The 19689-nt window shown below is 58.0% G+C and overlaps 2 protein-coding genes across 21 annotated transcripts in view; one reads left to right on the top strand and one right to left on the bottom strand.

Annotated features, from left to right (window-relative positions):
- The first annotated feature begins 14 nt into the window (after nt 1-14).
- On the top strand, nt 15-12300 carry XRCC3 (X-ray repair cross complementing 3). Of its 2 annotated transcripts, XM_033421178.2 has the most exons (9): nt 15-252; nt 3065-3181; nt 3337-3636; nt 5300-5437; nt 5578-5790; nt 8871-9025; nt 11043-11255; nt 11339-11385; nt 11471-12300. In XM_033421178.2, the coding sequence occupies exons 3-9, from the start codon at nt 3435-3437 to the stop codon at nt 11688-11690; spliced, it is 1188 nt and encodes a 395-aa protein (XP_033277069.2). In that variant the 5' UTR covers nt 15-252; nt 3065-3181; nt 3337-3434; the 3' UTR covers nt 11691-12300. The 2 variants fall into 2 exon arrangements, with proteins under 2 accessions (XP_033277069.2, XP_004262550.3); XM_004262502.4 differs by lacking the exon at nt 15-252 and having other exon boundaries at nt 2796-3181.
- Nucleotides 9733-19689, bottom strand: part of KLC1 (kinesin light chain 1) — a 58199-nt gene continuing 48242 nt past the window's right edge. For 8 of the 19 annotated variants that reach the window (XM_004262437.4, XM_049706696.1, XM_049706689.1 and 5 more), the window contains one exon: nt 16257-17404. In XM_004262437.4, the coding sequence (XP_004262485.2) occupies nt 17170-17404 (235 nt within the window). In that variant the 3' untranslated portion in view covers nt 16257-17169. The other 11 variants (XR_007475912.1, XR_007475913.1, XM_049706699.1 and 8 more) reach the window with 3 other exon arrangements.

Below are 19689 nucleotides of genomic sequence, written 5' to 3'. Positions count from 1 at the left end.
CTGCGCTCTCCAATTGGCGCAAGGGTACCTCCCCTGCCACCCTGCGGTCGGCCACCAATAGGCAGTGAGGGCCGGCCCGAGCACGCTCCGCCCCCTCAGGGCTATTGAGACTTTGGATTGGCCAATTAGTCGGCGACGTGGGCGCCGCTTCCTCTCTGATTGGCGTATCCGGCGCGAGGCGCCCGGCGCTCATTGGAAGAGTAGGCTGCGAAGGGTAGGATGGCGCGAAGAAGCCTGTGGAGCGCGGGCTAGGTGAGTGCGAGGAGTAGTGGTTGCCGTGGTCCGGGGCGGGATGGAGGCAGGGGTGGCCTTGGGCACCGAGAGCGCAGCTCGGCGCCCGCGCGGCCCTCCTCCTGGGGCTTTGGAGGGACGGGGTCGCGCGTCATCGATGCCCCAAGCCGCGGTTCGCACCCGCGGGCGGGCGGGCAGAAGGCACAGCCGAGCGAGGGTCCGAGCGAGTCCCGGTGGCGGGAGGGAGCCCGGTGCCGGGGCCGCGCGGGCTGGCTAGCGGGGCTGGGACCGGAGGGCCCCTGTCCTGGGGCCGTCAGCCCGCACAGCTGCAGGGCCAGTTTGGGCTGTGGCAGCAGTCTAGGGGCCGTGGGGTGGGGCGGGAGAGGGTTGGGGGTGGACAACCTCGGAGATGCAGCGCCCGATGGGAAGAGCAGATGCGCGTAGGTGGCAGGGTGCGTCTGCAGGGCGCCCTGGTCCATCGGACGGCCAAGGCGGGGTCTGCCGGACACCCAGGTCTGGGGGAGTGGGGAGTGCTCAAAGCCTCAGGGGCTGAAGAGAGAAGAGATTCCCAGGGCAGAAGACGATCCTGAGAAGCGACGGGGGCCAGAAGTCCAGGCTGGCCAGTTCTGGAGAAACCACAGAGGTGGCCCAGCCGTGGGAGGACCTGTATGGCCACCCAAGGTCCCAGGTGAAAGCGTCCTCCCAGCAGCCCAGGATGAAGGAGTGCTCGTTGGCGCCCTTTGTGGGAGGGGGAGCCGGAAAAGATGCCCATCCTTGAGAGTGGGCTGCTCCCAACAGGGCTGGATACCCTAGGGCAGGTCAGCCTCTGGATGACCGAGTTCTGCAGAGTATGGAGACCAAATGATTCCCTTTGGATTTGTTAACAGGTGGGCTGTGTAAACTCAGTGTCGGCCTAATTTGGGTCGGGGCTTAGAACACACAGCCTGGACCTGCATCGCAGGCCAGCCACTTGCTGGCTGCATGACCTTAAGCTTGTCGTTTAACCACTCTGTGCTTCTGTTTTCTCACAGCAAAACAGGGGTTATAATATTGCTCGTGTGATGTCTGAGTTCATACCTGTCACGTGCTTGGAAGAGACTAAGTGTTTGATAAAAGTCAGCCCTCGACCTTCCATTACCTTTGGTGATTTTAGGGCAACATCAGTGGAGCTGTATGTAGTTTGCCTGAATTTAGCTCCGAACTTGGCCAGAGAAAGAATTAACAGTTTCAGTGTGTGGGGACTGGGTCCTCCCACCCCGACCAACCCTCCGGTTCCTTTGGGTGGCTGTCTGGTTGAGCGGGAGAGGCCCTGAACACGTTTATTTTAGTGCATTAGTTTTGAAAGAAGATCTTCCCTCATTCTCCCCTTGAGTCCTTAGTTTGAGTCAACAAAAGCTGCCGGAAACCTGAGTGTTGCCCCCAGGGTGGAGGTGGGCCCATCTGCCGCGGCCCCGCCTTCCTGTCCCAGCGTGTGTTGGCGGCATGGGATCCTCAGGCCCCCTCAGAGCCCCAGAGCCCCAGAGATGCAGGAAAGCGATTCCACCTGGGAAGGCTCAGGGACGTAACTGGAGTTTCCTCAAAGTCTTGTGCTGGGCCCTAAGAGTTGATGCACCTTCACACTCAGCAAACAGCGCCCGCTGTCAGCTGTGCCCCTGAGACGGTACCTGCACTCGGATGCTCCTGGAAGCTGCCCCGCTCCGTCCAGGCCCACCCCGTGCCTGCTACTGGGTGCTGCCTGGGCACATGCTTGTCCCCGGTTGGAGAAGCACAGGCCTGGAGGGTGGCTGGCTCACCCGGGCCCTGCTCTTGGTCCGGCTCCTGGGCCAGTGTCGGGTACCCAGCGGGTGCTCCGCCAGTGGGCACTCTGCTTCTGGGGGCCCTACCCCCATCACGGAAGCTTGAGGCCCTTCGGTTGGTGGTTACCCACTGGTTTTCCTGCCCCGTGTCCAGCTGCTCGTCAGGATCCGAGCCTTATATACAGGCACCTCCCGGCTGTGTCCCCACGCAGGCTGCCTCCCCCCCGTCATTCAGAATCCAGACCCCAGCCCACTCCCGCTTCAGGGCCCACGCCGGGGTGGGGGGGGGCGCTTTCCACACGTCCAGGGGAAGAACACACGCACTTCCTCTAGAATTTACAAACCCAGGTTGGTATTCTGTCCAGATGTCTGATGCCCGGGCGTCTCCCACACGGCCTCAGGGTGCACTCCTAGCTACTCAACATCCCCCAGCCGCCTTGCAGCTGGTACCGGGGCCCTGCACTCAGGCCGCCCTTCTGCTCTGATGTGCAGTCCTGAGGGCCTCGGTGTCTCCCCTCAGCCTCAGCAGTGTTTACTGTCAGCCCTGCCCCGAGCAGCTGGCCTGGGAGCCCCCTGCCCCCTACGCCAGCAGAACGTGGGAGCAGCCTGCTGGCCCGGAGACCCCCTGCCCGGGCTGTGGGCCCCAGAGCCTCGTGCTGCCCCCTCCCAGAAGCTGCCTCCAGAGGCTCCCTGAGCAGACCGCAGATGAGGGGGTGTACACGGCCTGGTTCTTTAAGCTTCCGGAGCGACCTGACACCATCCAGAGGCCCGGGCCTTGCTGCTGCTGCTGCTGGACGCTGAGCCTGGCCTCTGCTGAGTGGCCACGGCCTTAGTGTTGCTGCCCTGCTGCATCCCCGGCTGTGCCGTCTTGGGTGGACACGCCGCTGGCTGCCCCTCCTGCCAGCGGGGAGGGCAGGCTGCAGGCCGGGCCAGACTCGGTGTCCGCTGCAGGTCGGGCAGCTCGGTGGTCACAGCGGTTCCGACCTCCTGGGCGTCCTCTGAGATCCACCACACGTGGCCTTTTCTGTTCTTTCCAGATCGCCGTGGAGACACACTTAAGGGAACTCACACCAGAGAACGCAAAGCAGGCTCCACTCGGGTGAGCCCGGCGCGCACGGGCCTCTGACTGTATCCGCCGCCGTCACCCCAGAGAGGTGGGTCAGGGCAGGGCGCCCCTGGCCTGGGGGGCGTGGGGCTGGGACACAAGCCGGTTTCTCCCGCCTTCTGCGGGGGATGAAGTGGGCTGACCTTCAGAATGCGAGGCGGGGGGTGGTTCTTCAGATGCATCTGTGTGTGGATTGAATCCTAGGTTCTGAGTTACCGAACAATTGCCCGGACAGAAGCGCCGCCTTGGACGTCTCTCAGTGCCGTCCCTGGTGCAGTGAAGCCTCTCCAGGCTCCGGGCTGATGGTGTGGCCCCGTCACAAGGGAACCGCGCACCCGGGCTCCGCCACTCTGCTGCACTCAGCTCCCGGGCTGCTCGAGGGGACGACAAGCGCGTCAGAATTGTGTCCCTGGGAATCCGTCCATCTCTGTGGTCACCCCATTGAAAAAATGGACGTGGATCAGTTGGACCTGAATCCTAGAATTATTGCTGCAGTTAAGAAAGGTGCTTTTGCTGATGTTTATATAAAGTGATTGTGTAAAAGTATAAACGCACAGATATACACACCTCATGTAGAACAGGTTTACCAGGTTGCCTGTCCGAGCCTCGGGGACCCTCTGGTTACTGATCCCAAGACAGCTGGTCCTGATCAACGCCCTGATGCTGGAATGTGCCGCAGGTTTTTCAGTTGTGTGTGTGTGTTTTTAACTGAAAGGACTTCTTTTAAGTTAATTTCATTTTCATCAAAGCAGTACACACACAGTGTCTGAAAAGTGAAACGGAACTACTTACCACTTAGGAGTCTTTTAGCAGCATTTTGTATTTATGTCTGGGTTGCTGGCGAGTGTGCTTGTGTTGCTGTGTTTGTCTGTGTTACGAGTCCTCACAGGCCTCCTGTTTTGGGGGTGAGGGCAGGCTGCTGCCCGTGTGCCCCTACTTCCTCCACACCTCCCCCCCCACAGTTGGAACACAGTTTGGGTCCCATTAGCCATCAGGGTTGTGACTAGGGACATAATGGCTGCCACTGAACCCAGGGTTATGACTGTTTCCTTTCTTGTACCGTCTCTGGTTTTTCCCCCCAGAGTTAGTGGTTGCCTCCTTTTTTCATGCACTGCATCTCCTCTGTACTTCTGATTATTCCCACGTCACAGTAGGTCTGTCAGGCAGCAGTGGCTCTTTTCTAAATGCTCAAAGGGTTGGCCAGCCCACCGAGTCTGCTGGCATCTGGGCACGTCCATCCCCAGGCTGCACTGGCCCCTCCGCAGCCCGGCTGGTGCCCCGCACCTGCCCTCTGTTCTCCCTGCCTCCCAGGGTGTCTGTGAGGGATGCTTCGACATCAGGTGCTTGTGAGCAGGTGACAGGGGCCCTGAGTGAGCACAGGGCTCGGCAGCAGGGTGCCCCCCTGCTCCTCCATCCTGAGAGCACAGCAGTAGTTTTGTTTTCCCCTTTCATTCAGTCTTTGTCTTTTAACTGAAGCACTCAGTGCATACGTATTTAAGGTAATTCCTGATAAATGTAGGTTTAACCCTCCCTTATTATGCTGCGCTGTTTGTCCTATTTTTTGTGTTGTTTTTCTTTTATGCTTTCTTCTGGATTGGTTGGATCTATTTTTAGCGTATTTTTTTCTTTCTACTCGTTTGAAAGTAATATGCTTATCTAAGCTCAAAATTATTCATTTTCCTCATGAAACACCAGCTCCCTTGGGCCGTTCACCCTGTAACCCAGCCCTCCGCGGTACTGCCACCAGCATGCTGACTCTTCTTTTGTCTGTTCACCCCACTGGCCATCCTGTGGCCTGGGTGTTCCTTTGGATCCCTTCCTGTGGCTTCTCCCTCGTGCATGGTTCCCCCGACTCGGCCCGGGCCCTTCCCAGGCTGTGCACACACAGACCTGTCTTGGGAGATGTGTCCGGGCGGGCATGGGACCAGGCAGAGGCCGCTACTCCCGGCACCAGGGAGAGGCCCAAGCATCCGGCTTCTGCAGCCAAGACGTGGGCCTCCCCAGGCCCCTTCCCTCCCGTCCCGTCACGGTCGCCCTCTATCTGGGGGTCCCTGCAACTTCAGGGAGCATGTGGACTGGCCCCTGCCCACCAGGTCCCCAGAACTGGAGGATACCTGTTGTCCCTGCTGTGTCTGACCTTGTCTTGTAATTGATTCTATACCTTCAGCCAAACTGAGGTCAGTAAAGGAGGTTCTGCATCTTTCTGGACCAGACCTGCAGAGACTGACCCGCCTCTCCGGCCCCGACGTGCAGCGCTTACTGAAGGCGGCCTCCTCACACCTGCAAGGAAGCAGCGTCTGCACAGGTGCCCGGTGCCCTGGGGTCTGGCTGGAGGAGTGGGGCGTGGGGCTGAGCCCAGAGGCCACGGCGCTGTAGCCCGAGGGGCCTCCTGGCCCGGGGGCGGCTGTGCGGGGCTGGGCTCACCTGTTGTTTCCCCGCACCCAGCGCTCCACCTGCTCCAGCAGGAGGAGCAGTTCCCTGAGCAGCACGAGCGCCTAAGCCTGGGCTGCCCCGTGCTGGACGGGCTCCTCCGTGGCGGGCTGCCCCTGGACGGCATCACCGAGCTGGCCGGACGCAGCTCCGCCGGGAAGACCCAGCTGGCACTGCAGCTCTGCCTGGCTGTGCAGCTCCCACGGCGACACGGAGGCCTGGGGGCCGGTGAGTGCGGCCACTTCGGGGGGCGGGCAGGGGTCCTGACCTGTCACCTCGCGGGCACCTGCCCTCGAGGCCAGAGGCTGCCCCTGGGGGCCGTTTTCCAGGGTTCCCGTCTCTGTCTTCACAACCGCTCTGCGATTCCTGCCTCAGGAGAGGGAGGTGGGCCAGGGACCCCTCAGTGGGAGGGAAAGTGCAGAGCCCCGGGGCCTGGCCGAGGGGGGACAGAGCCGGCCTGGGGTGACTCCGAGCGACATGTCCCCTGCAGAGGCTTGGCCCGCGGCCACTGTGACCGCATTAAATGTGGGGCCTGAGGCACATTTTCCTGAGAAAGTGACTTCCCAAATCAGGTCTGAAAGGCCCAATTTTGAAAAGAATGGCCAAGCGGCTCTGCACTTCAGAAAACGTGGAGCTCCTCCCCGCCAACCCTCAAACGCTGGGCCGCCTCGCCGCCAGCTTCTCGAAGCCCCTCTGTGGGCGGGCACCCCACTCATCTGTCCCAGTGAGACGCCCAATAGGGTGTGGGGCGAGGAGCTTCGAGGGCCGTGCGACTGGGTTTGGCTGTGACCCTTCTGTCCAGGCCTCTCCCAAGATGCGGAGAACACGGGTGCCGCGGCGTTGTGACGAGGGTCTCGGCCACGTCGGGGGCTCCCCAGGCAGCCCTGCCCCCGGGAATGGGCTGGAACGTGCCAGGGAAGGTTAGGGAGGCCTCAAGGGTCAGGAGCTCACCACTGACACGGTCAGACGGTGCTTCTCCCTCCATCCTGCATCTCTTTTCCAAGTTTGAAAGTCTGTTGAAACAGAATCGGGTCAAAATGAAAGTTACACACTCACAAATAGGGCACGCGGACGTGGCGTCAGTGCTTCTGGCTCTTCTCTGGGTCCCCTCCCCGGGGCGGTGCCGTGACCGGTACAGCGAGAGGAACGGTAGGTTTAGCCGTGGCCCTGAGAGTCCTGGTGGGGCTCAGCCAGCGCACCACCAGATCACAGGCCTTTCTTATTTATTTATTTATTTATTTTTGGCTGCGTTGGGTCTTCGTTGCTGCACACAGGCTTTCTGCAGTTGTGCTGAGCGGGGGCTGCTCTTCACTGAGGTGCGCAGGCTTCTCATTGTGGTGGCCTCTCTTGTTGAGCATGGGCTCTAGGCGCGCGGGCTTCAGTAGTTGTGGTTTGCGGGCTCTAGAGCCCAGGCTCAGTAGTTGTGGTGCACGGGCTCAGTAGTTGTGGTTCGCGGGTTCTAGAGCTCAGGCTCAGTAGTTGTGGCGCACGGGCTCAGTAGTTGTGGTTTGCGGGCTCTAGAGCCCAGGCTCAGTAGTTGTCACGCACGGGATCCGTAGTAGTCGTTCGCGGGCTCTAGAGCACAGGCTCAGTAGTTGTGGCGCACGGGCAATTAGTTGCTCCGCGGCACGTGGGATCTTCCTGGACCAGGGCTCGAACCTGTGTCCCCTGCATTGGCAGACGGATTCCTAACCACTGTGCCACCAGGGAAGTCCTGAGGCCCTTCCTCTTTATTTAACTCAGTGGTTTTTATCATTTTCACAAAATTGTGCACCCACCACTACTATCTAATTCCAGAACATCTCCTCACCCCAAAAAGCAGCCCCATCCCTATGAGCAGTCACTCCGCACTCTCCCCTCCCCCAGCCCCTGGCAACCACCCATCTGCTTCCTGTCTCTATGGATCCGCCTGTTCTGCACATTTCAGATACACGGGATCATGCACATGTGCCCTTTCACCCAGGGTTCACCCACGCTGGAGCGTGTGTCGGTGCTTCCTTCCTTTGCAGGGCTGAATAATGTTCCTTCACGTGTACAGACCACAACTTAGCGACCCTTTCATCCGTTGACAGTCATGTGGGTTGTTCACACCTCTTGTTCGTGCGTGGCTTCAGGTGGACACCTAGGAGTGGGATTGCTGGGTCGTATGGTAGCTGCGTGTTCCGCTCTTTGAGGAACTGCCAGACTGTTCTCAGCAGTGGCTACACCGTTTCACTTCCCATCAACGATGCAGGAGGTTCCAGTCCCTCCACGTCTGAGCCGACACTTGTCCCTCTGACGCCAGCGTGGGTGGCTTCTCACCGTGGCGCCGACCGCACCCCCGGTGGCCGGTGACGTTGGCCGTCTCTTCACGTGCTGCTGCTCATTCGTGTGTTTTTGGAGAAATGTCTGTTCCAATCTCTTGCCCATTTAAAAGCCTGGGTTATTTGCCTGTGGAGCTGTAGGAGATCTTTATATAATCTGGCCACTAAACTCATCAGATAAACAATTTGCAGTATTTTCTCTATTCGGTTGTCTTCTCCCTCTCTTGTTGGTGTCCTTTAAAGCAGTTTTTCACTTTGATGATGTCCAATTTGTTTCTTGCTTGTGCTTCTGATGTCTTGTCTGAGGACCCACTGCCTAACCCAAGGTCATAAGGTTTACCCGTGTTTTCTTCTAAGAGTTTTATGGTTTGGGCTCTCATATTTGATCCATTGTGATTTAGTTTTCCTATATGGTATGAGGTAAGGGTCTAATTTCATCCTTTTGCACGTGGGTGTCTCTCTGTCCCAGCGCCATTTGTTAAAAATACTCTTTCCCCACTGAATTGTCCTGGGGCCTTTGTTGAGAATCGGTGGCCCCTCGTTCTTTTCAGCGCAGGACTCCGGGGGTGCCTTCTGGCGGGGATTCCAGGCCCCTGGTGATGCATCGCCTGTGTTTTGTTTACTGGCTTTTCCAGGCGCAGCAAAGACAGTTACCACCAGGTAGCCCAGAACCATAGGAGGAGCCTTGACAGTGGAATTGAGGGAACATCCGCCCAACAGGGCCTGGGAGGGGCATCTCCCTGTGTCTGCAGGAGGGGGCGTTTCCGAAAGCCGGGAGCCCCTACAGTTCCCCTCGCTTCCACTCGGACAGCACAGGGTAGGCAGACCCACAGGGTGAAGTTCCGGCAGCGAGGGGCCTGCGCTGGGAGGTGGGCGCCGACCGGCCCCCGTGCTGGGTCAGAGGGGCAGACCCACGAGAGGCAGTGCAGGAAGGAGAGGGTCGTTGGCCTTTGGCGGGGCGGCCTCAGGCCACCCCCAGCTGCTCACCGCCCCGCGGCTTCCCAGGGGCCATTTACGTGTGCACAGAGGACGCCTTCCCCAGCCAGCGTCTGCAGCAGCTCATCGCTCAGCAGCAGCGCCTGCGGACAGATGTCCCAGGGGACGTGCTCAGGAAAATCAAGTTTGGCCACCAGATCTTCATCGAGCACGCAGCCGACGTGGTAAGCGTCTGAGGGGAAGCCGGCCGTGCGGGCGGGCCACGTGCACGACCCGTGAGGTCAGGCCCCGGTGCCCGCCTGCGGCGAGTCGCCTGCTGGGGGCCGTGTGCTCCGCTCAGGCTGGCACTACTCGTTACCTGGACTCAGGCTGAACTGAGCGTCCAGTGTGTTTCTGGCAGCCTAACCCCAAGGGAAGAGCGGGCAAGGGAGGGCACCGGACACGCCACCTCCTGCCCCCTAGAGGAGGCCCCGGCAGGGCACAGAGGTGCCCGCGGCCCAGAGGACGGGACCTGCCGTCCAGGCCACTGGCCCGGCCGCAGCCGTGGTGTAGGGTTGTACCTCTGCCTCTGAAGGAGGGGAAAGCCCCCTTGTCGAGCCCCCCCCCCCCCCGATTGCTGAGCACGCCTGGCAGGGCCGCTGGGGCGACACCACACCTGGAAGCCGTCCCCGGGTCACGCGCCCTCCCTGGGGGCAGACAGCGGTGGGAACACAGAGGGCAGTGGCCCCTGGGGAGGGGGCAGGGGGCAGGCAAGCGGCCGGGAAGCAGCCAGCTGAGGTCATTGTTTGGGGCTGAATAACGAAGCAAAGGCTTCAGGAGGGAGATGGGAGACGGAGTACAGACCAGTGCACCGAACACAAGTGTGCAGAGCCACCCACCCAGGCCCTTCCCCCATTTAAGAACTGCTATAAAAAGAATTTCCGGTAAAGGATGAGCTGTATAAACTTTTAATTTTAAAAAATTTTACCGTAAAATACATGATCACACATAGCACAGGGAAGTGACACGATGAGCGGTGGCACGCGAGCCCGGGCTGGTTCAGGGCACGGGCGGCCCGGGGTGGACCGGCGGCAGGTGGCCGTCCCCTAGGGGCCCAGCGCGGCCGTGGCTTTGCAGGTGAGTGCGCGCTGGCGGCGGGCAGCGCGGTTATTAGCGTGACGGTGCTCAGGGCGTGGACACAGGAGAAGACGAGGTCAGTGCTACAGGCTCCGGCTCCAGGCCCTCCAGCCTCGCGACCGTCCCCTGGCTGTCACAGGGCCCTCTGGACGCACACAAGCAGCACAATCCTCATCCTTCCAGTGCATCCTCACTGAGAAACGCAGCAGTGGGTCAGGGCCAGGCCGACCGAGACCCCAGCGGGGGGTAGGGGCACATTCCTAAGTTCTGTTCCGGGAGCAGCTCTGGTGGAGGAGGCCCCCAGCCCCTCGCTGGTGTCTGCCCAGCAACTGGGGGGCCCTGCCGGGGGGAGGCGGGAGGTGCGGACCAGGGCCTGATGCTGCTGCACAAACAGAGCCTCGGGGTCCCAGGCCTCCTCCCGGGGGACGGGGTCTCCAAGCTAGGCCCCTCTCGGAGTCCCGTCGCTGCAGCAGGGGGGTGCAGCCCTGCCTCCGCCCCCGGCCCCCCGGTGCCCCAGCGTTGCCTGAGGTGGCGGGAAGGGGTGCAGGACTCACGTTAAGGCTGGCGTCCTCCAGGCCGCTGCTGCTGCTGTCATTTTCCACAGAGAGGGGCTCTGCTGGAGACACCCTGGAGAGTTAACAAGCACAGAGTCGAATTTCATCCCAGACACCCAACAGCTCCCAGGAGTGCCTGACGGGATGGCCAGTGTGTGGCCACTGGGCACCAGGGCCGAGTCCAGGCCGGCAGGGCCAGGCAGCCCCAAGGGACAGGGCTGCCCCGAGCACAGTGCGTAGGGCCGTGGGGGGCAGGTGGGGCTGGCCTGGAGGCACCTGAGGCCCCACGCCGGGCCGGTTGGCGTCCTAGCACACAGCCTGGGCGCGGCCCAGGGGTCTTCACATGGGAGGCAACGCTGGTGGCAGGACAGACTCAGGTCCCCGCACACCTGCTTCCTCCCTCCACTGGGTGGGGCTGGGCAGTCCTGGTGACCGTGGTGGTCCGGGTGGTCGGTGCCCAGCACGGGGCCACTGAAGGGGAGGGGCCCGGCCACCGTGATGGCCCAGGACGGGGCGTGGTGAGGGGCCCCCCCCGCGGGGGTGGTGACGGCCACCTCCCCTCGGCTTCCAGGACACCCTGCTGGAGTGCGTGCGTAAGAAGGTGCCTGTGCTGCTGTCGCGGGGTATGGCCCGCCTGGTGGTCATCGACTCCGTGGCAGCCCCGTTCCGTTGTGAGTTCGACCAGGCGGCCTCGGCCCTCAGGGCCCGGCATCTGCAGGCGCTGGGGGCCGAGCTGCGCCGGCTGAGCTGCACCTTCCGGAGCCCCGTGCTGTGCATCAACCAGGTGGGCCCCCCTCCACCCCCGGGGAGGGCGAGGCCGGGGGGGCCGGGTCCTCACCGCCGCTGACCCCGATCTGGACCCTCCAGGTGACGGAATCCACAGAGGAGCGGGGTGTGGCAGCCGGGCCGCCGGGGTGAGTGGGGCGCCCCGAGGGCAGGGGTGGCGGGGCCCGCAGATCCACACGCAGCACAGGACGGTCGGGCTGTTTTCTGTCTCAGTGTCGGGGGAGAGCGGGCTTCTCCGGCCCTGGGCATAACCTGGTCCAACCAGCTCCTGGTGAGGCTGATGGCCGACCGGCTGCGCCCTGAGGAGGCCGCCTCCGCCGCGCCCCGCCGCACCCTGAGGGTGCTCTCCGCCCCCCACCTGCCGCCTTCGTCCTGTTCCTACACGGTCACCGCCGAGGGTGTGCGGGGGACACCTGGGACTGAGTCCTGCTGACGTGTGGCCCTCCCTCTGGTTAGGGTCCCCTCAGGTACCAGGGGCTGCCCCCACCCCCGCCAGCTGCTGCAGCGTCTCTACAATAAGCAGCAGCTTCCTCCCCCTGGGCCCACGTTAGCTTCCGCCCGGATGCAGGCCCCTGGGCCCCGGCCAGACAGGGCCTCCACCTTGACCCCCACAGGCTCCGCGTCCCCTTCCCAAAGCTCCCAACACCCACGCCTCGGGCCACAGCGGGGCCGAGGTCAGACGAGTGCCCACTGGCCCTCCTCACCCCGTGGTTGGGCTGTCGGCTCCTGGCCGCCAGCACACCCCCTGGCCCCGGTCTGGCACAGGGTGGAGAACACACGGCAGGCCAGGCCGCAGGGTCCGGGAGAGGCATCGGGGCGGGGAGAGGTGCCTTGTGCGCTGCCCCTGCCACCAGCCCCCCAGGCCGCAGCGAGCGCTAGCAGCCTCGGCGCCGGCTTGGCCCATCTGCCGGGAAATCCGTTCTGGGCAGACGAGAACTATTCTAAAGGGAGAGCACATCCCGCTGTGCCCTCAGTGCCTCCTCCAAGGCTGGCCACAGTGGCCGGGACCGTCAGCCCTGGCCTGGGGACGCATCCACTCTGGCAGGGCGCTCCTGCACTGTGCATAGAACTCGGGACCTCCCATCAGCCGGGGTCCTGCTGCATCGGGCCAGAAACTCCAGAATCTGAGCATCTGGTCGTGGCAGCACAAGGCCCCACGGTCACCAAGGGACGTGACTGCCCAGTTCCGGCAGGGCTGCGCCGCCTTCACCCCCATCATCGCCCTGCCTCTGCCCCCTCCCCGCTGCTGCCCGGCACAGAGCAGCCCCGGCCGGACAGACGTGCCGGGAAGGCACTTGCAGCCCCTGGACCCTCACCAGCGCTTGCTCTTTGCCAGGCACTGTCCTCAGGACTCATACACGTGACGTCTGTCCTCACAGCCTGGGGCAGCCCTGTCACTGCACTTTCAGCGCTGTGGCCACCCTCCCACAGCTCCAGGAGCTAGACACTGGTCCCAAGCTCCCACGGGCTCACTGGGGCGGGGCGGTAAACCCGTCACGGGGCACACGCTTTGTGCACGTCATTCTAGGACCGGATGATCCAGTTACAACTTTCATCATGTTTTCAAAGTAGTCTGTGACCCTAAAAAGTGGGTGCCTAACGTTAAACAGGAAAGGGTTCTTTTAGGGTTGGAGTTCTACAAGAGAGCCTTTCCACAAAAGTACAGGGGCTTTACAACAGGAAATAAAACACTTTATTTTTGTAAGTAAATATAAACAGTTCCAAATGATTTCCTAGGCAAGTCACACCAACAGTGAGAAAAGAAAACTACTGCTCCAAGACAGAAGGTATGTTTCATGGCCAACCCCCTGCAGAGGTGCGGACCAGCACAAGCGCACCCACATTCGGCCTCTGGGCAGCCGCACCCGCCCACCAGGCAGACAGGCCCCCCTGGGGGTGCTCACCCACCAGGGGCCATAGAACTTGGCAGTGGGGTTTTCTCTCTGTGTCTCAGGAACACCAAGCCCCAAAGCAGTGTCCACCCTACCTCCCTGGCCTCTCAGCCAATCCCATCCCCCAGAGCACACCCCAGGGACAATCGGACGGTCCTCACAGGCCTGTGACCCCCGAGGGGTAGCTGCACACCACTGTATACACCATCTGAGTCCTCCTGTCGTGGTGGAGAACTCAGTGGAAGCCGCACAGGTCTTTACGCATCAGCCCGATTGCACGGAGGAGACGTGTGCAGGACGATGCTCGCTTAGCTCACTTGAACTTCACCTTTGGTTGGTGCTATCCAGTGCTGCTTTAGTTTCCAGATATCCCATGATTACACAGTACAACGTCTAAGCATACCAAGAGTTGGCCTCGTACAGATGTAACATGCCTTCCCCAGAACATTCTATGAAGTTATAACAATGAGTGCTACAAACTAAACTCTGAATTCTTAGCAGTACTTATACTTTACTGTAAAGACAATAACTAATTACATGATACTCCTAGCAGCCTCCTGACCAAACAAATAATAGGGACTTTTTTTAAGTTTCAGAAAATAACTACCTGAATCCCTGCAGCACCGGAAGTGCCTGCTCCGCCTGGGGAGGGGCACAAGGGTCAGGAGGCCCAGCTCTCCACGACCTCAGCCCTCAGACACTCACGTAGACCCTCAGCTCCTCCACTGCCAGTCCGTCCTCTGACCAGGGGAGTCTAACTTGATAGACACAGCACAGTGTAGAAATGGGTGCTGGCCCCCTAGGGTCCCCTCACCAGGCAAGGAAGAGGGAGGGCTGGACCACCCCCACTGCTCTCTCCGAGAATGTTAAAATCCTGACTACCAGACTGCAAGTAGGTTACAACCTGGCTTCTCTCTATTTTGATACAAGTTCAAAAATCAGACACTGCCGAGTCCCAGGTAGCATCCCCTCTGAGACACGAAGGCTTTTACAACCCAGCTTCAGGAAGGCCCTCGAGCCTCTCTTACCCCGAATGCTGTCTCCATGTGGCCTTACAAAGGCCACCATAACCCTCGGGGAACCAGGGCCAGAGGGCTCAAAGCCAGACAAGGTTCAACTAAGGCCCCTGCAAAGAAGGTCTCTTTTCACCAACTGGAAGCTTAAAATTAAATCCTGTTCTTAGCCTCATGTTTATTCTTTCTAAATGCCCTTTGTTTTTCCAGAGACAACTGTCACTAAGGGAAACCGAGTGGGTTTCAGATGTCCTGTACCAGATCTGTGGCTGGGAGGAAACTTCAATGTAGTGGGAGGAGGAGCCAGGACAGCTTGGTCCCCTCCTGGTTCTGATGTGACACAGACACATCACCCCCACTGCACCTAAACGTGAACCTGAAAGGGCCACAGTGCCCACATGGGGACACAGCTCTGCTCTTTTTTCCAGTGGTTTCTTACAACCCATCATATTTTTTTAAACACCTCTAGAGAGCATTTTGAAAGTTCCTGATCCATCGGAAACTGCAAAACCTAAGGAGTCAGGAGCTGAGGAAAGGAGCGTGGCCAGAGGAGACAGGCTGCAGGAGACAGGTCAGCCTCGAGGGCCCCCAACACCGGGCCAGGGTGTCTGCCTCTGGGGGGGCACAGCAGCTCTCACCAACACAAGCACCGGTGCCCTGAGGTGATCCACTACTGAATTATAGAAACTTTTAAACAAAGCTTAAGTTAAAGTCTAGCCTTGCTGTACCGAAACCCCAGGATGCTGCTGCCTCTAGCCCTCAGTCTGAGGTCCACAGTGGGGGTGAAGGACACGTGCAGTCCAAGGGCACCCCACAGTGAGCACCCCCTAGTCCCCACAGGGAGCCCAGGGAGCACGTAGCACCCCAGCCCAGTGCAGTTGTTGAGGAAAAGGTGGCTGGAAGCGCCTTTGCTCAGTGACACCACCCATATGATAACATTAAGGTAAACTAGAAACTAACCCTGACAACATTTCACAAGGACGCTCACAGCTTTCCAGATCCTTTCAAACCTCCTCAGCAGGGATGTGCCCTTGTACAGTTGGCATCATCTGGAATTACACCTTCTTAGCCTACCAGCTAGTCTCACGGATTCCCTTAAGGAATAATGTCTCAGGGTTGGTTTGAAAATGTATTTGTCAGGCCTTCCCTGGTGGCGCAGTGGTTAAGAATCCGCCTGCCAGTGCAGGGGGCACGGGTTCAATCCCTGGTCCGGGAACTGAGCCTGTGCTCTAGAGCCCGTGACCCACAACTACTGAGCCTGTGAGCCACAACTACTGAAGCCTGCACACCTAGGGCCCGTGCTCTGCAACAAGAGAAGCCACCACAATGAGAAGCCTGCACACCGCAACAAAGAGTAGCCCCCGCTCACCACAACTAGAGAAAGCCCGTGCACGGCAACAAAGACCCAATGCAGCCAAAAATAAATTAAAAAAATAAAATAAGATGCATCTGTCAGAACCCACCCTGTGTTACTTAACGCTACAAAGAAAAGCTTTTTAAAAGGAACACATGCATCTCCGTGTGCTAGTGTACAGAGGCCTGGAGGAGGGAAAAGGGCTCCAAAGGGGCTGAGATGCAGACCAGGAGGGGGTGCAGGCCTCCCCGCAGCTACCCCATCTCCCCCGCTCCCTAATCCCAGCATCGCTGCCACAGGTCACTGGATTCCTAGTCTCAAAGGATGTAGTTTAAGGTTCCAGTCTTAATGAACAGCCTTAACACAGTATTACAATTGCAAGCAGGTTTCGGTGCTGGGGCCGGTGTCCATGAGCAGCGGCCGACCCCGAGTGCGCTGAGCCAGCTCCATACCCGGCCGGGTCCCGCCGCCGGGCTTTGGCAGCTCTCGGGCACTAGGGCTGCAGACCGCCTAACAGAATTCGGGGCAAACCTCCAGCAGGTGGTGGAGGTCACCATCCAGGAAAGGAGGCGACCCCAGGGCCGCCCTGCAGGGGGGAGGGGCCTGGCCAAGCTTTGAGGGTCTCAGCGCTCATTAGCCTTGGGGGTTAATCTAGCTCTGCCTCGACCCGTGGGGGCCAGGTCGGCGTGGCTGGCACTGAGAGCTCTGGAGTCTGCCAGACAATTATTTCGTTCCTGCATGAAAAAACAAATGGAAAAATTATTCTTAACCAGTACCTCACATGACGCCAGCTTCCAGTGGTCTCGGCACTAACAATAGCTGCACAACTCACATCAACACACGAGAGTCCTGATGCTCAGATGTGTGTGCGCAAAACACAAGAAAGGGGAGCAAAAGGACTGTGTTAGCTCCAGGCCTTTTAAAAACAAAAGTAGTTTCTTCTATCGTCATCGTCAGGAGTGCATCCTCCCAGCACCCTGCAGCTTTTAAACTAGAGGCCCGATGACAGCATCCTGGGAACAGCCGCCCCCCGCAGCGTGCTGGGGGTGAGGGGGAAGGCCAGCACTCCTGCCGGCCCGTCACCGTCCCTGTGCGTCAAATAGTTTACCGGTGGGACTGAGTTGACTGGGAGAGCTGCTGCACCAACAGGTGTGGGGACCAGGACACCTGGTCCTGGTGGACAGCAGCCAGGCCACAGAAGGGGCCAGAGGCCTGGGCGCACCCAACAGTCACACATGGAAAATAAAAAGGCCATTTGTAATGGAGAACAGGATGCCAACAGTTTTAAGTGCAAAGGTGACCGGTCTGTGCGAGACTTGGACAGGTGACAAAGTGCTAAAGACTATTTGTCAAAGTGACTGTACTTAGTGAAGTTCTGAATAGTTTTAAAACACTGAACAGCTTAGCTAGACATTATATTAGTTATAAACTACTAGAAGCTAAAATCATACAAATAATACAAATTAACAACTGGCCAAGTTTTGATATTACTTCATCAGAATATTTAATTTTTAATTGTCAATCAACGTATTTGTAAAGATCATTAATTCGTACACTGAGAATGTTCACAACATTCCCATAATTCAGATGGTTAAGTTCATGCCGACTATGAAAGTGTCATTTATGGTGTCTATGTGTCCTGAATCAGGAACACTAAAATGCCCACAGGCTCTGCTGAAAGGGTAGCAGCGGTGGGGAAAGGCCAGCCAACATGTAAAGGGTGTAAGTGGGGCAGTCCCCACAGGCTCTGCTCAAAGGGCAGCAGTGGTGAGGAAGGTCCAGCCAACATGTAAAGCGTGTAAGTGGGGCAGGGCTCCTTACTTGGAAATGGTCTGCGGCCGCCGTGCCACCCACGTTAAGGACAGTCAGAGAACTGGCACGCTTCATGCTGCACCCAGGACGGCGGACATGCAAGGACAAACCGTCAGCACATCAGTCAACCAGGAGCAGAGAGCACAGCAAAGCCACCCCTCCAAAGCTTCTGTCACCATGGGGGCCTGGGACCATCCCTAACGGAGAGGAGACCTTTATCTCGCCCAGACTGGGATACCCACTGGGATACACGTACAACCCAGATCTACTCTACTGCACCCAGCAGAAAAAAGCGAAGTTCCTCTGCGTCTTTCTCAGCAAAAAGTTTATCTTTGAGCCCCATAAAGCCAGTGTCGCTGCAGTTTCACTTGTTAAAACCTGGCTCCTATAGGAGCAGAGGGGCTCTGCCAATGCCACCCGCTGACTTCAGCGTGGGAGCCCGAGGAGCCTCCTGAGATGAGTTTCAGGAAGGGATCCTCAACGACTCCCGTAAACCTCGCCCCTAAGTGATCGCGTCAGAGAGAGACCCTCAAGGGACTTCCCTGGTGGCACAGTGGGTAAGACTCTGCGCTCCCAATGTAGGGGACCCGGGTTCCATCCCTGGTCGGAGAACTAGATCCCACATGCATGCCGCAACTAAGGAGCCCACCGGCCACAACTAAGACCCGGCGCAACCAAATAAATAAATATTAAAAAAAGAGAGAGACCGTCAAAGCTCAGTATTAAGATCAAATGCATAAATATATTTTGTAGATTTTTCTATATTAAAACTAGGCAAAAATAATTTTTTATTAGTAAAATAAACTCTAAGGCTAGTATTTCTCTGCTCAGAAACCAAAATTTAAAACATATTTCATGGCTTTACATTTACAAAAAACATACTGATTTTTATATATATATATATATATAAAATTTACTTTTTTCTCCCGTTTAACACCTTTAAGATACTTAATAAAATATCTTACAAATTACCTATAATCTAAACTTATAGACAGTCGTAAAATTACTGTAATTGCTTACTGCCACCACGGATGACCTCAAACAAAGCCACCTTCTCTTTTAAAGCTAAAAGAACCAATATGAAGGGTTATTTTTAAATGTTTATAATAGGATCAGTAATTCTGAATTTGAACTACTATGAAATCAACAGTGACCACTATTATTTACAAGCTGAGGGCATGGCTGCAAGGGTGAAGCACAGGTGTGAAGGCTGAGCACAACCAGACACAGACACACACACGCGCGCGCACGCACCAGCTGCAGGGACCAAAGGTCCACGTGATGGACGCATGGCCGCCAGCGCCACAGGCACAGTGCCAGGCAAACAGCAGGCGCTTACTGAGCCCTCACTAAACAAACTACACTAAAAGCAAAACCTTAACTGGCTCATCCCCAAGTATTACAGAACTCACTCCCCAAACTTCCCACCTAGGACAAGACAAAAACATCCCAATGAACCCCACACAAGTGTTGCCAGAGCTCTGGACAGGTTTTCCTCTATTCAGAACCACTAAAGGACAAAGGATAAAATCAAACCAAATCACCAGTGAATTATATTCTGCCATATTTAATTATTCTGTTACTTAATTGGCCAGCTACCTTTTCCTAAGAAAGGTACACAAACTTTGTCCTCAAACCTCCTTTTCTTTACAAGGTGAAGTGAAAGAACAACTTGCCCCATCAGTGACTCTTCAGAATCGCACCCACACTCTCACTGAAGCCCGCGGTGCCCAGACCATCCAGCAGTCCAGTGCTTCCCTGGAGCTGTGCCCACTGCAGGCTGCAGACCCTGCTCCCGGGGCACCCACTTCAGTGATTCTCACAACGTGGCCCACCCAGCAGCGCTGGCCCTACCCGGGAACTTGCTAGAAAGGCAAATTTGCCCCGCCCCCCCACCCCACCCCAGCCCAGCCCCACTGCATCAGAAACGCAGGGGTGGGCCTTGCGGTCTGTTTTAGGAACCCTCCAGGAGACGCTGAGGCATGCTCCAGTTTGAGAGCCACTGGTCTAGTTAATAAAGATCGCTGCTCTTACCTGGAAAGATTACTTTGTTTCATGCATTTGACGGGATAAACTTTCTAAATTATTTAGTTTTTCAAAACGTTTAGTAAGATATCAACCCAAATAACATCACATGGGAAAACTGTTAAGATATGCAAGTGTGTGGGTCTACTTTTCATCAGGTCAGGCTGGCAAAGCGTTCTTAGCGCCGTGAACATCCGTACTGGGGAGCGTCCACACATGCGGCGTCACGGGAAAGACAGAAAGACGTGAAGAAGGAGAAACTGTGAGCTCTGCCGCGTCCAGGACTCGGTGCCAGAGTTGGACGCTGCCCTAACGAGCTCTGAGACATCCAGAACC

The sequence above is a fragment of the Orcinus orca genome, chromosome 2 (assembly GCF_937001465.1).
Source record: "Orcinus orca chromosome 2, mOrcOrc1.1, whole genome shotgun sequence".
NCBI classification, from domain to species: Eukaryota; Metazoa; Chordata; class Mammalia; order Artiodactyla; family Delphinidae; genus Orcinus; species Orcinus orca.
This window is presented reverse-complemented; position numbering and strand designations above follow the sequence as displayed.

Coding starts and splice junctions, on each gene's coding strand:
- XRCC3 (XM_033421178.2), top strand. CDS start 3,435: ATGGTGTGGCCCCGTCACAAGGGAACCGCGCACCCGGGCTCCGCCACT. Junction 3,637..5,299: donor TATTGCTGCAGTTAAGAAAG/GTGCTTTTGCTG, acceptor CTATACCTTCAG/CCAAACTGAGGTCAGTAAAG. Junction 11,256..11,338: donor CCGTGCTGTGCATCAACCAG/GTGGGCCCCCCT, acceptor TGGACCCTCCAG/GTGACGGAATCCACAGAGGA.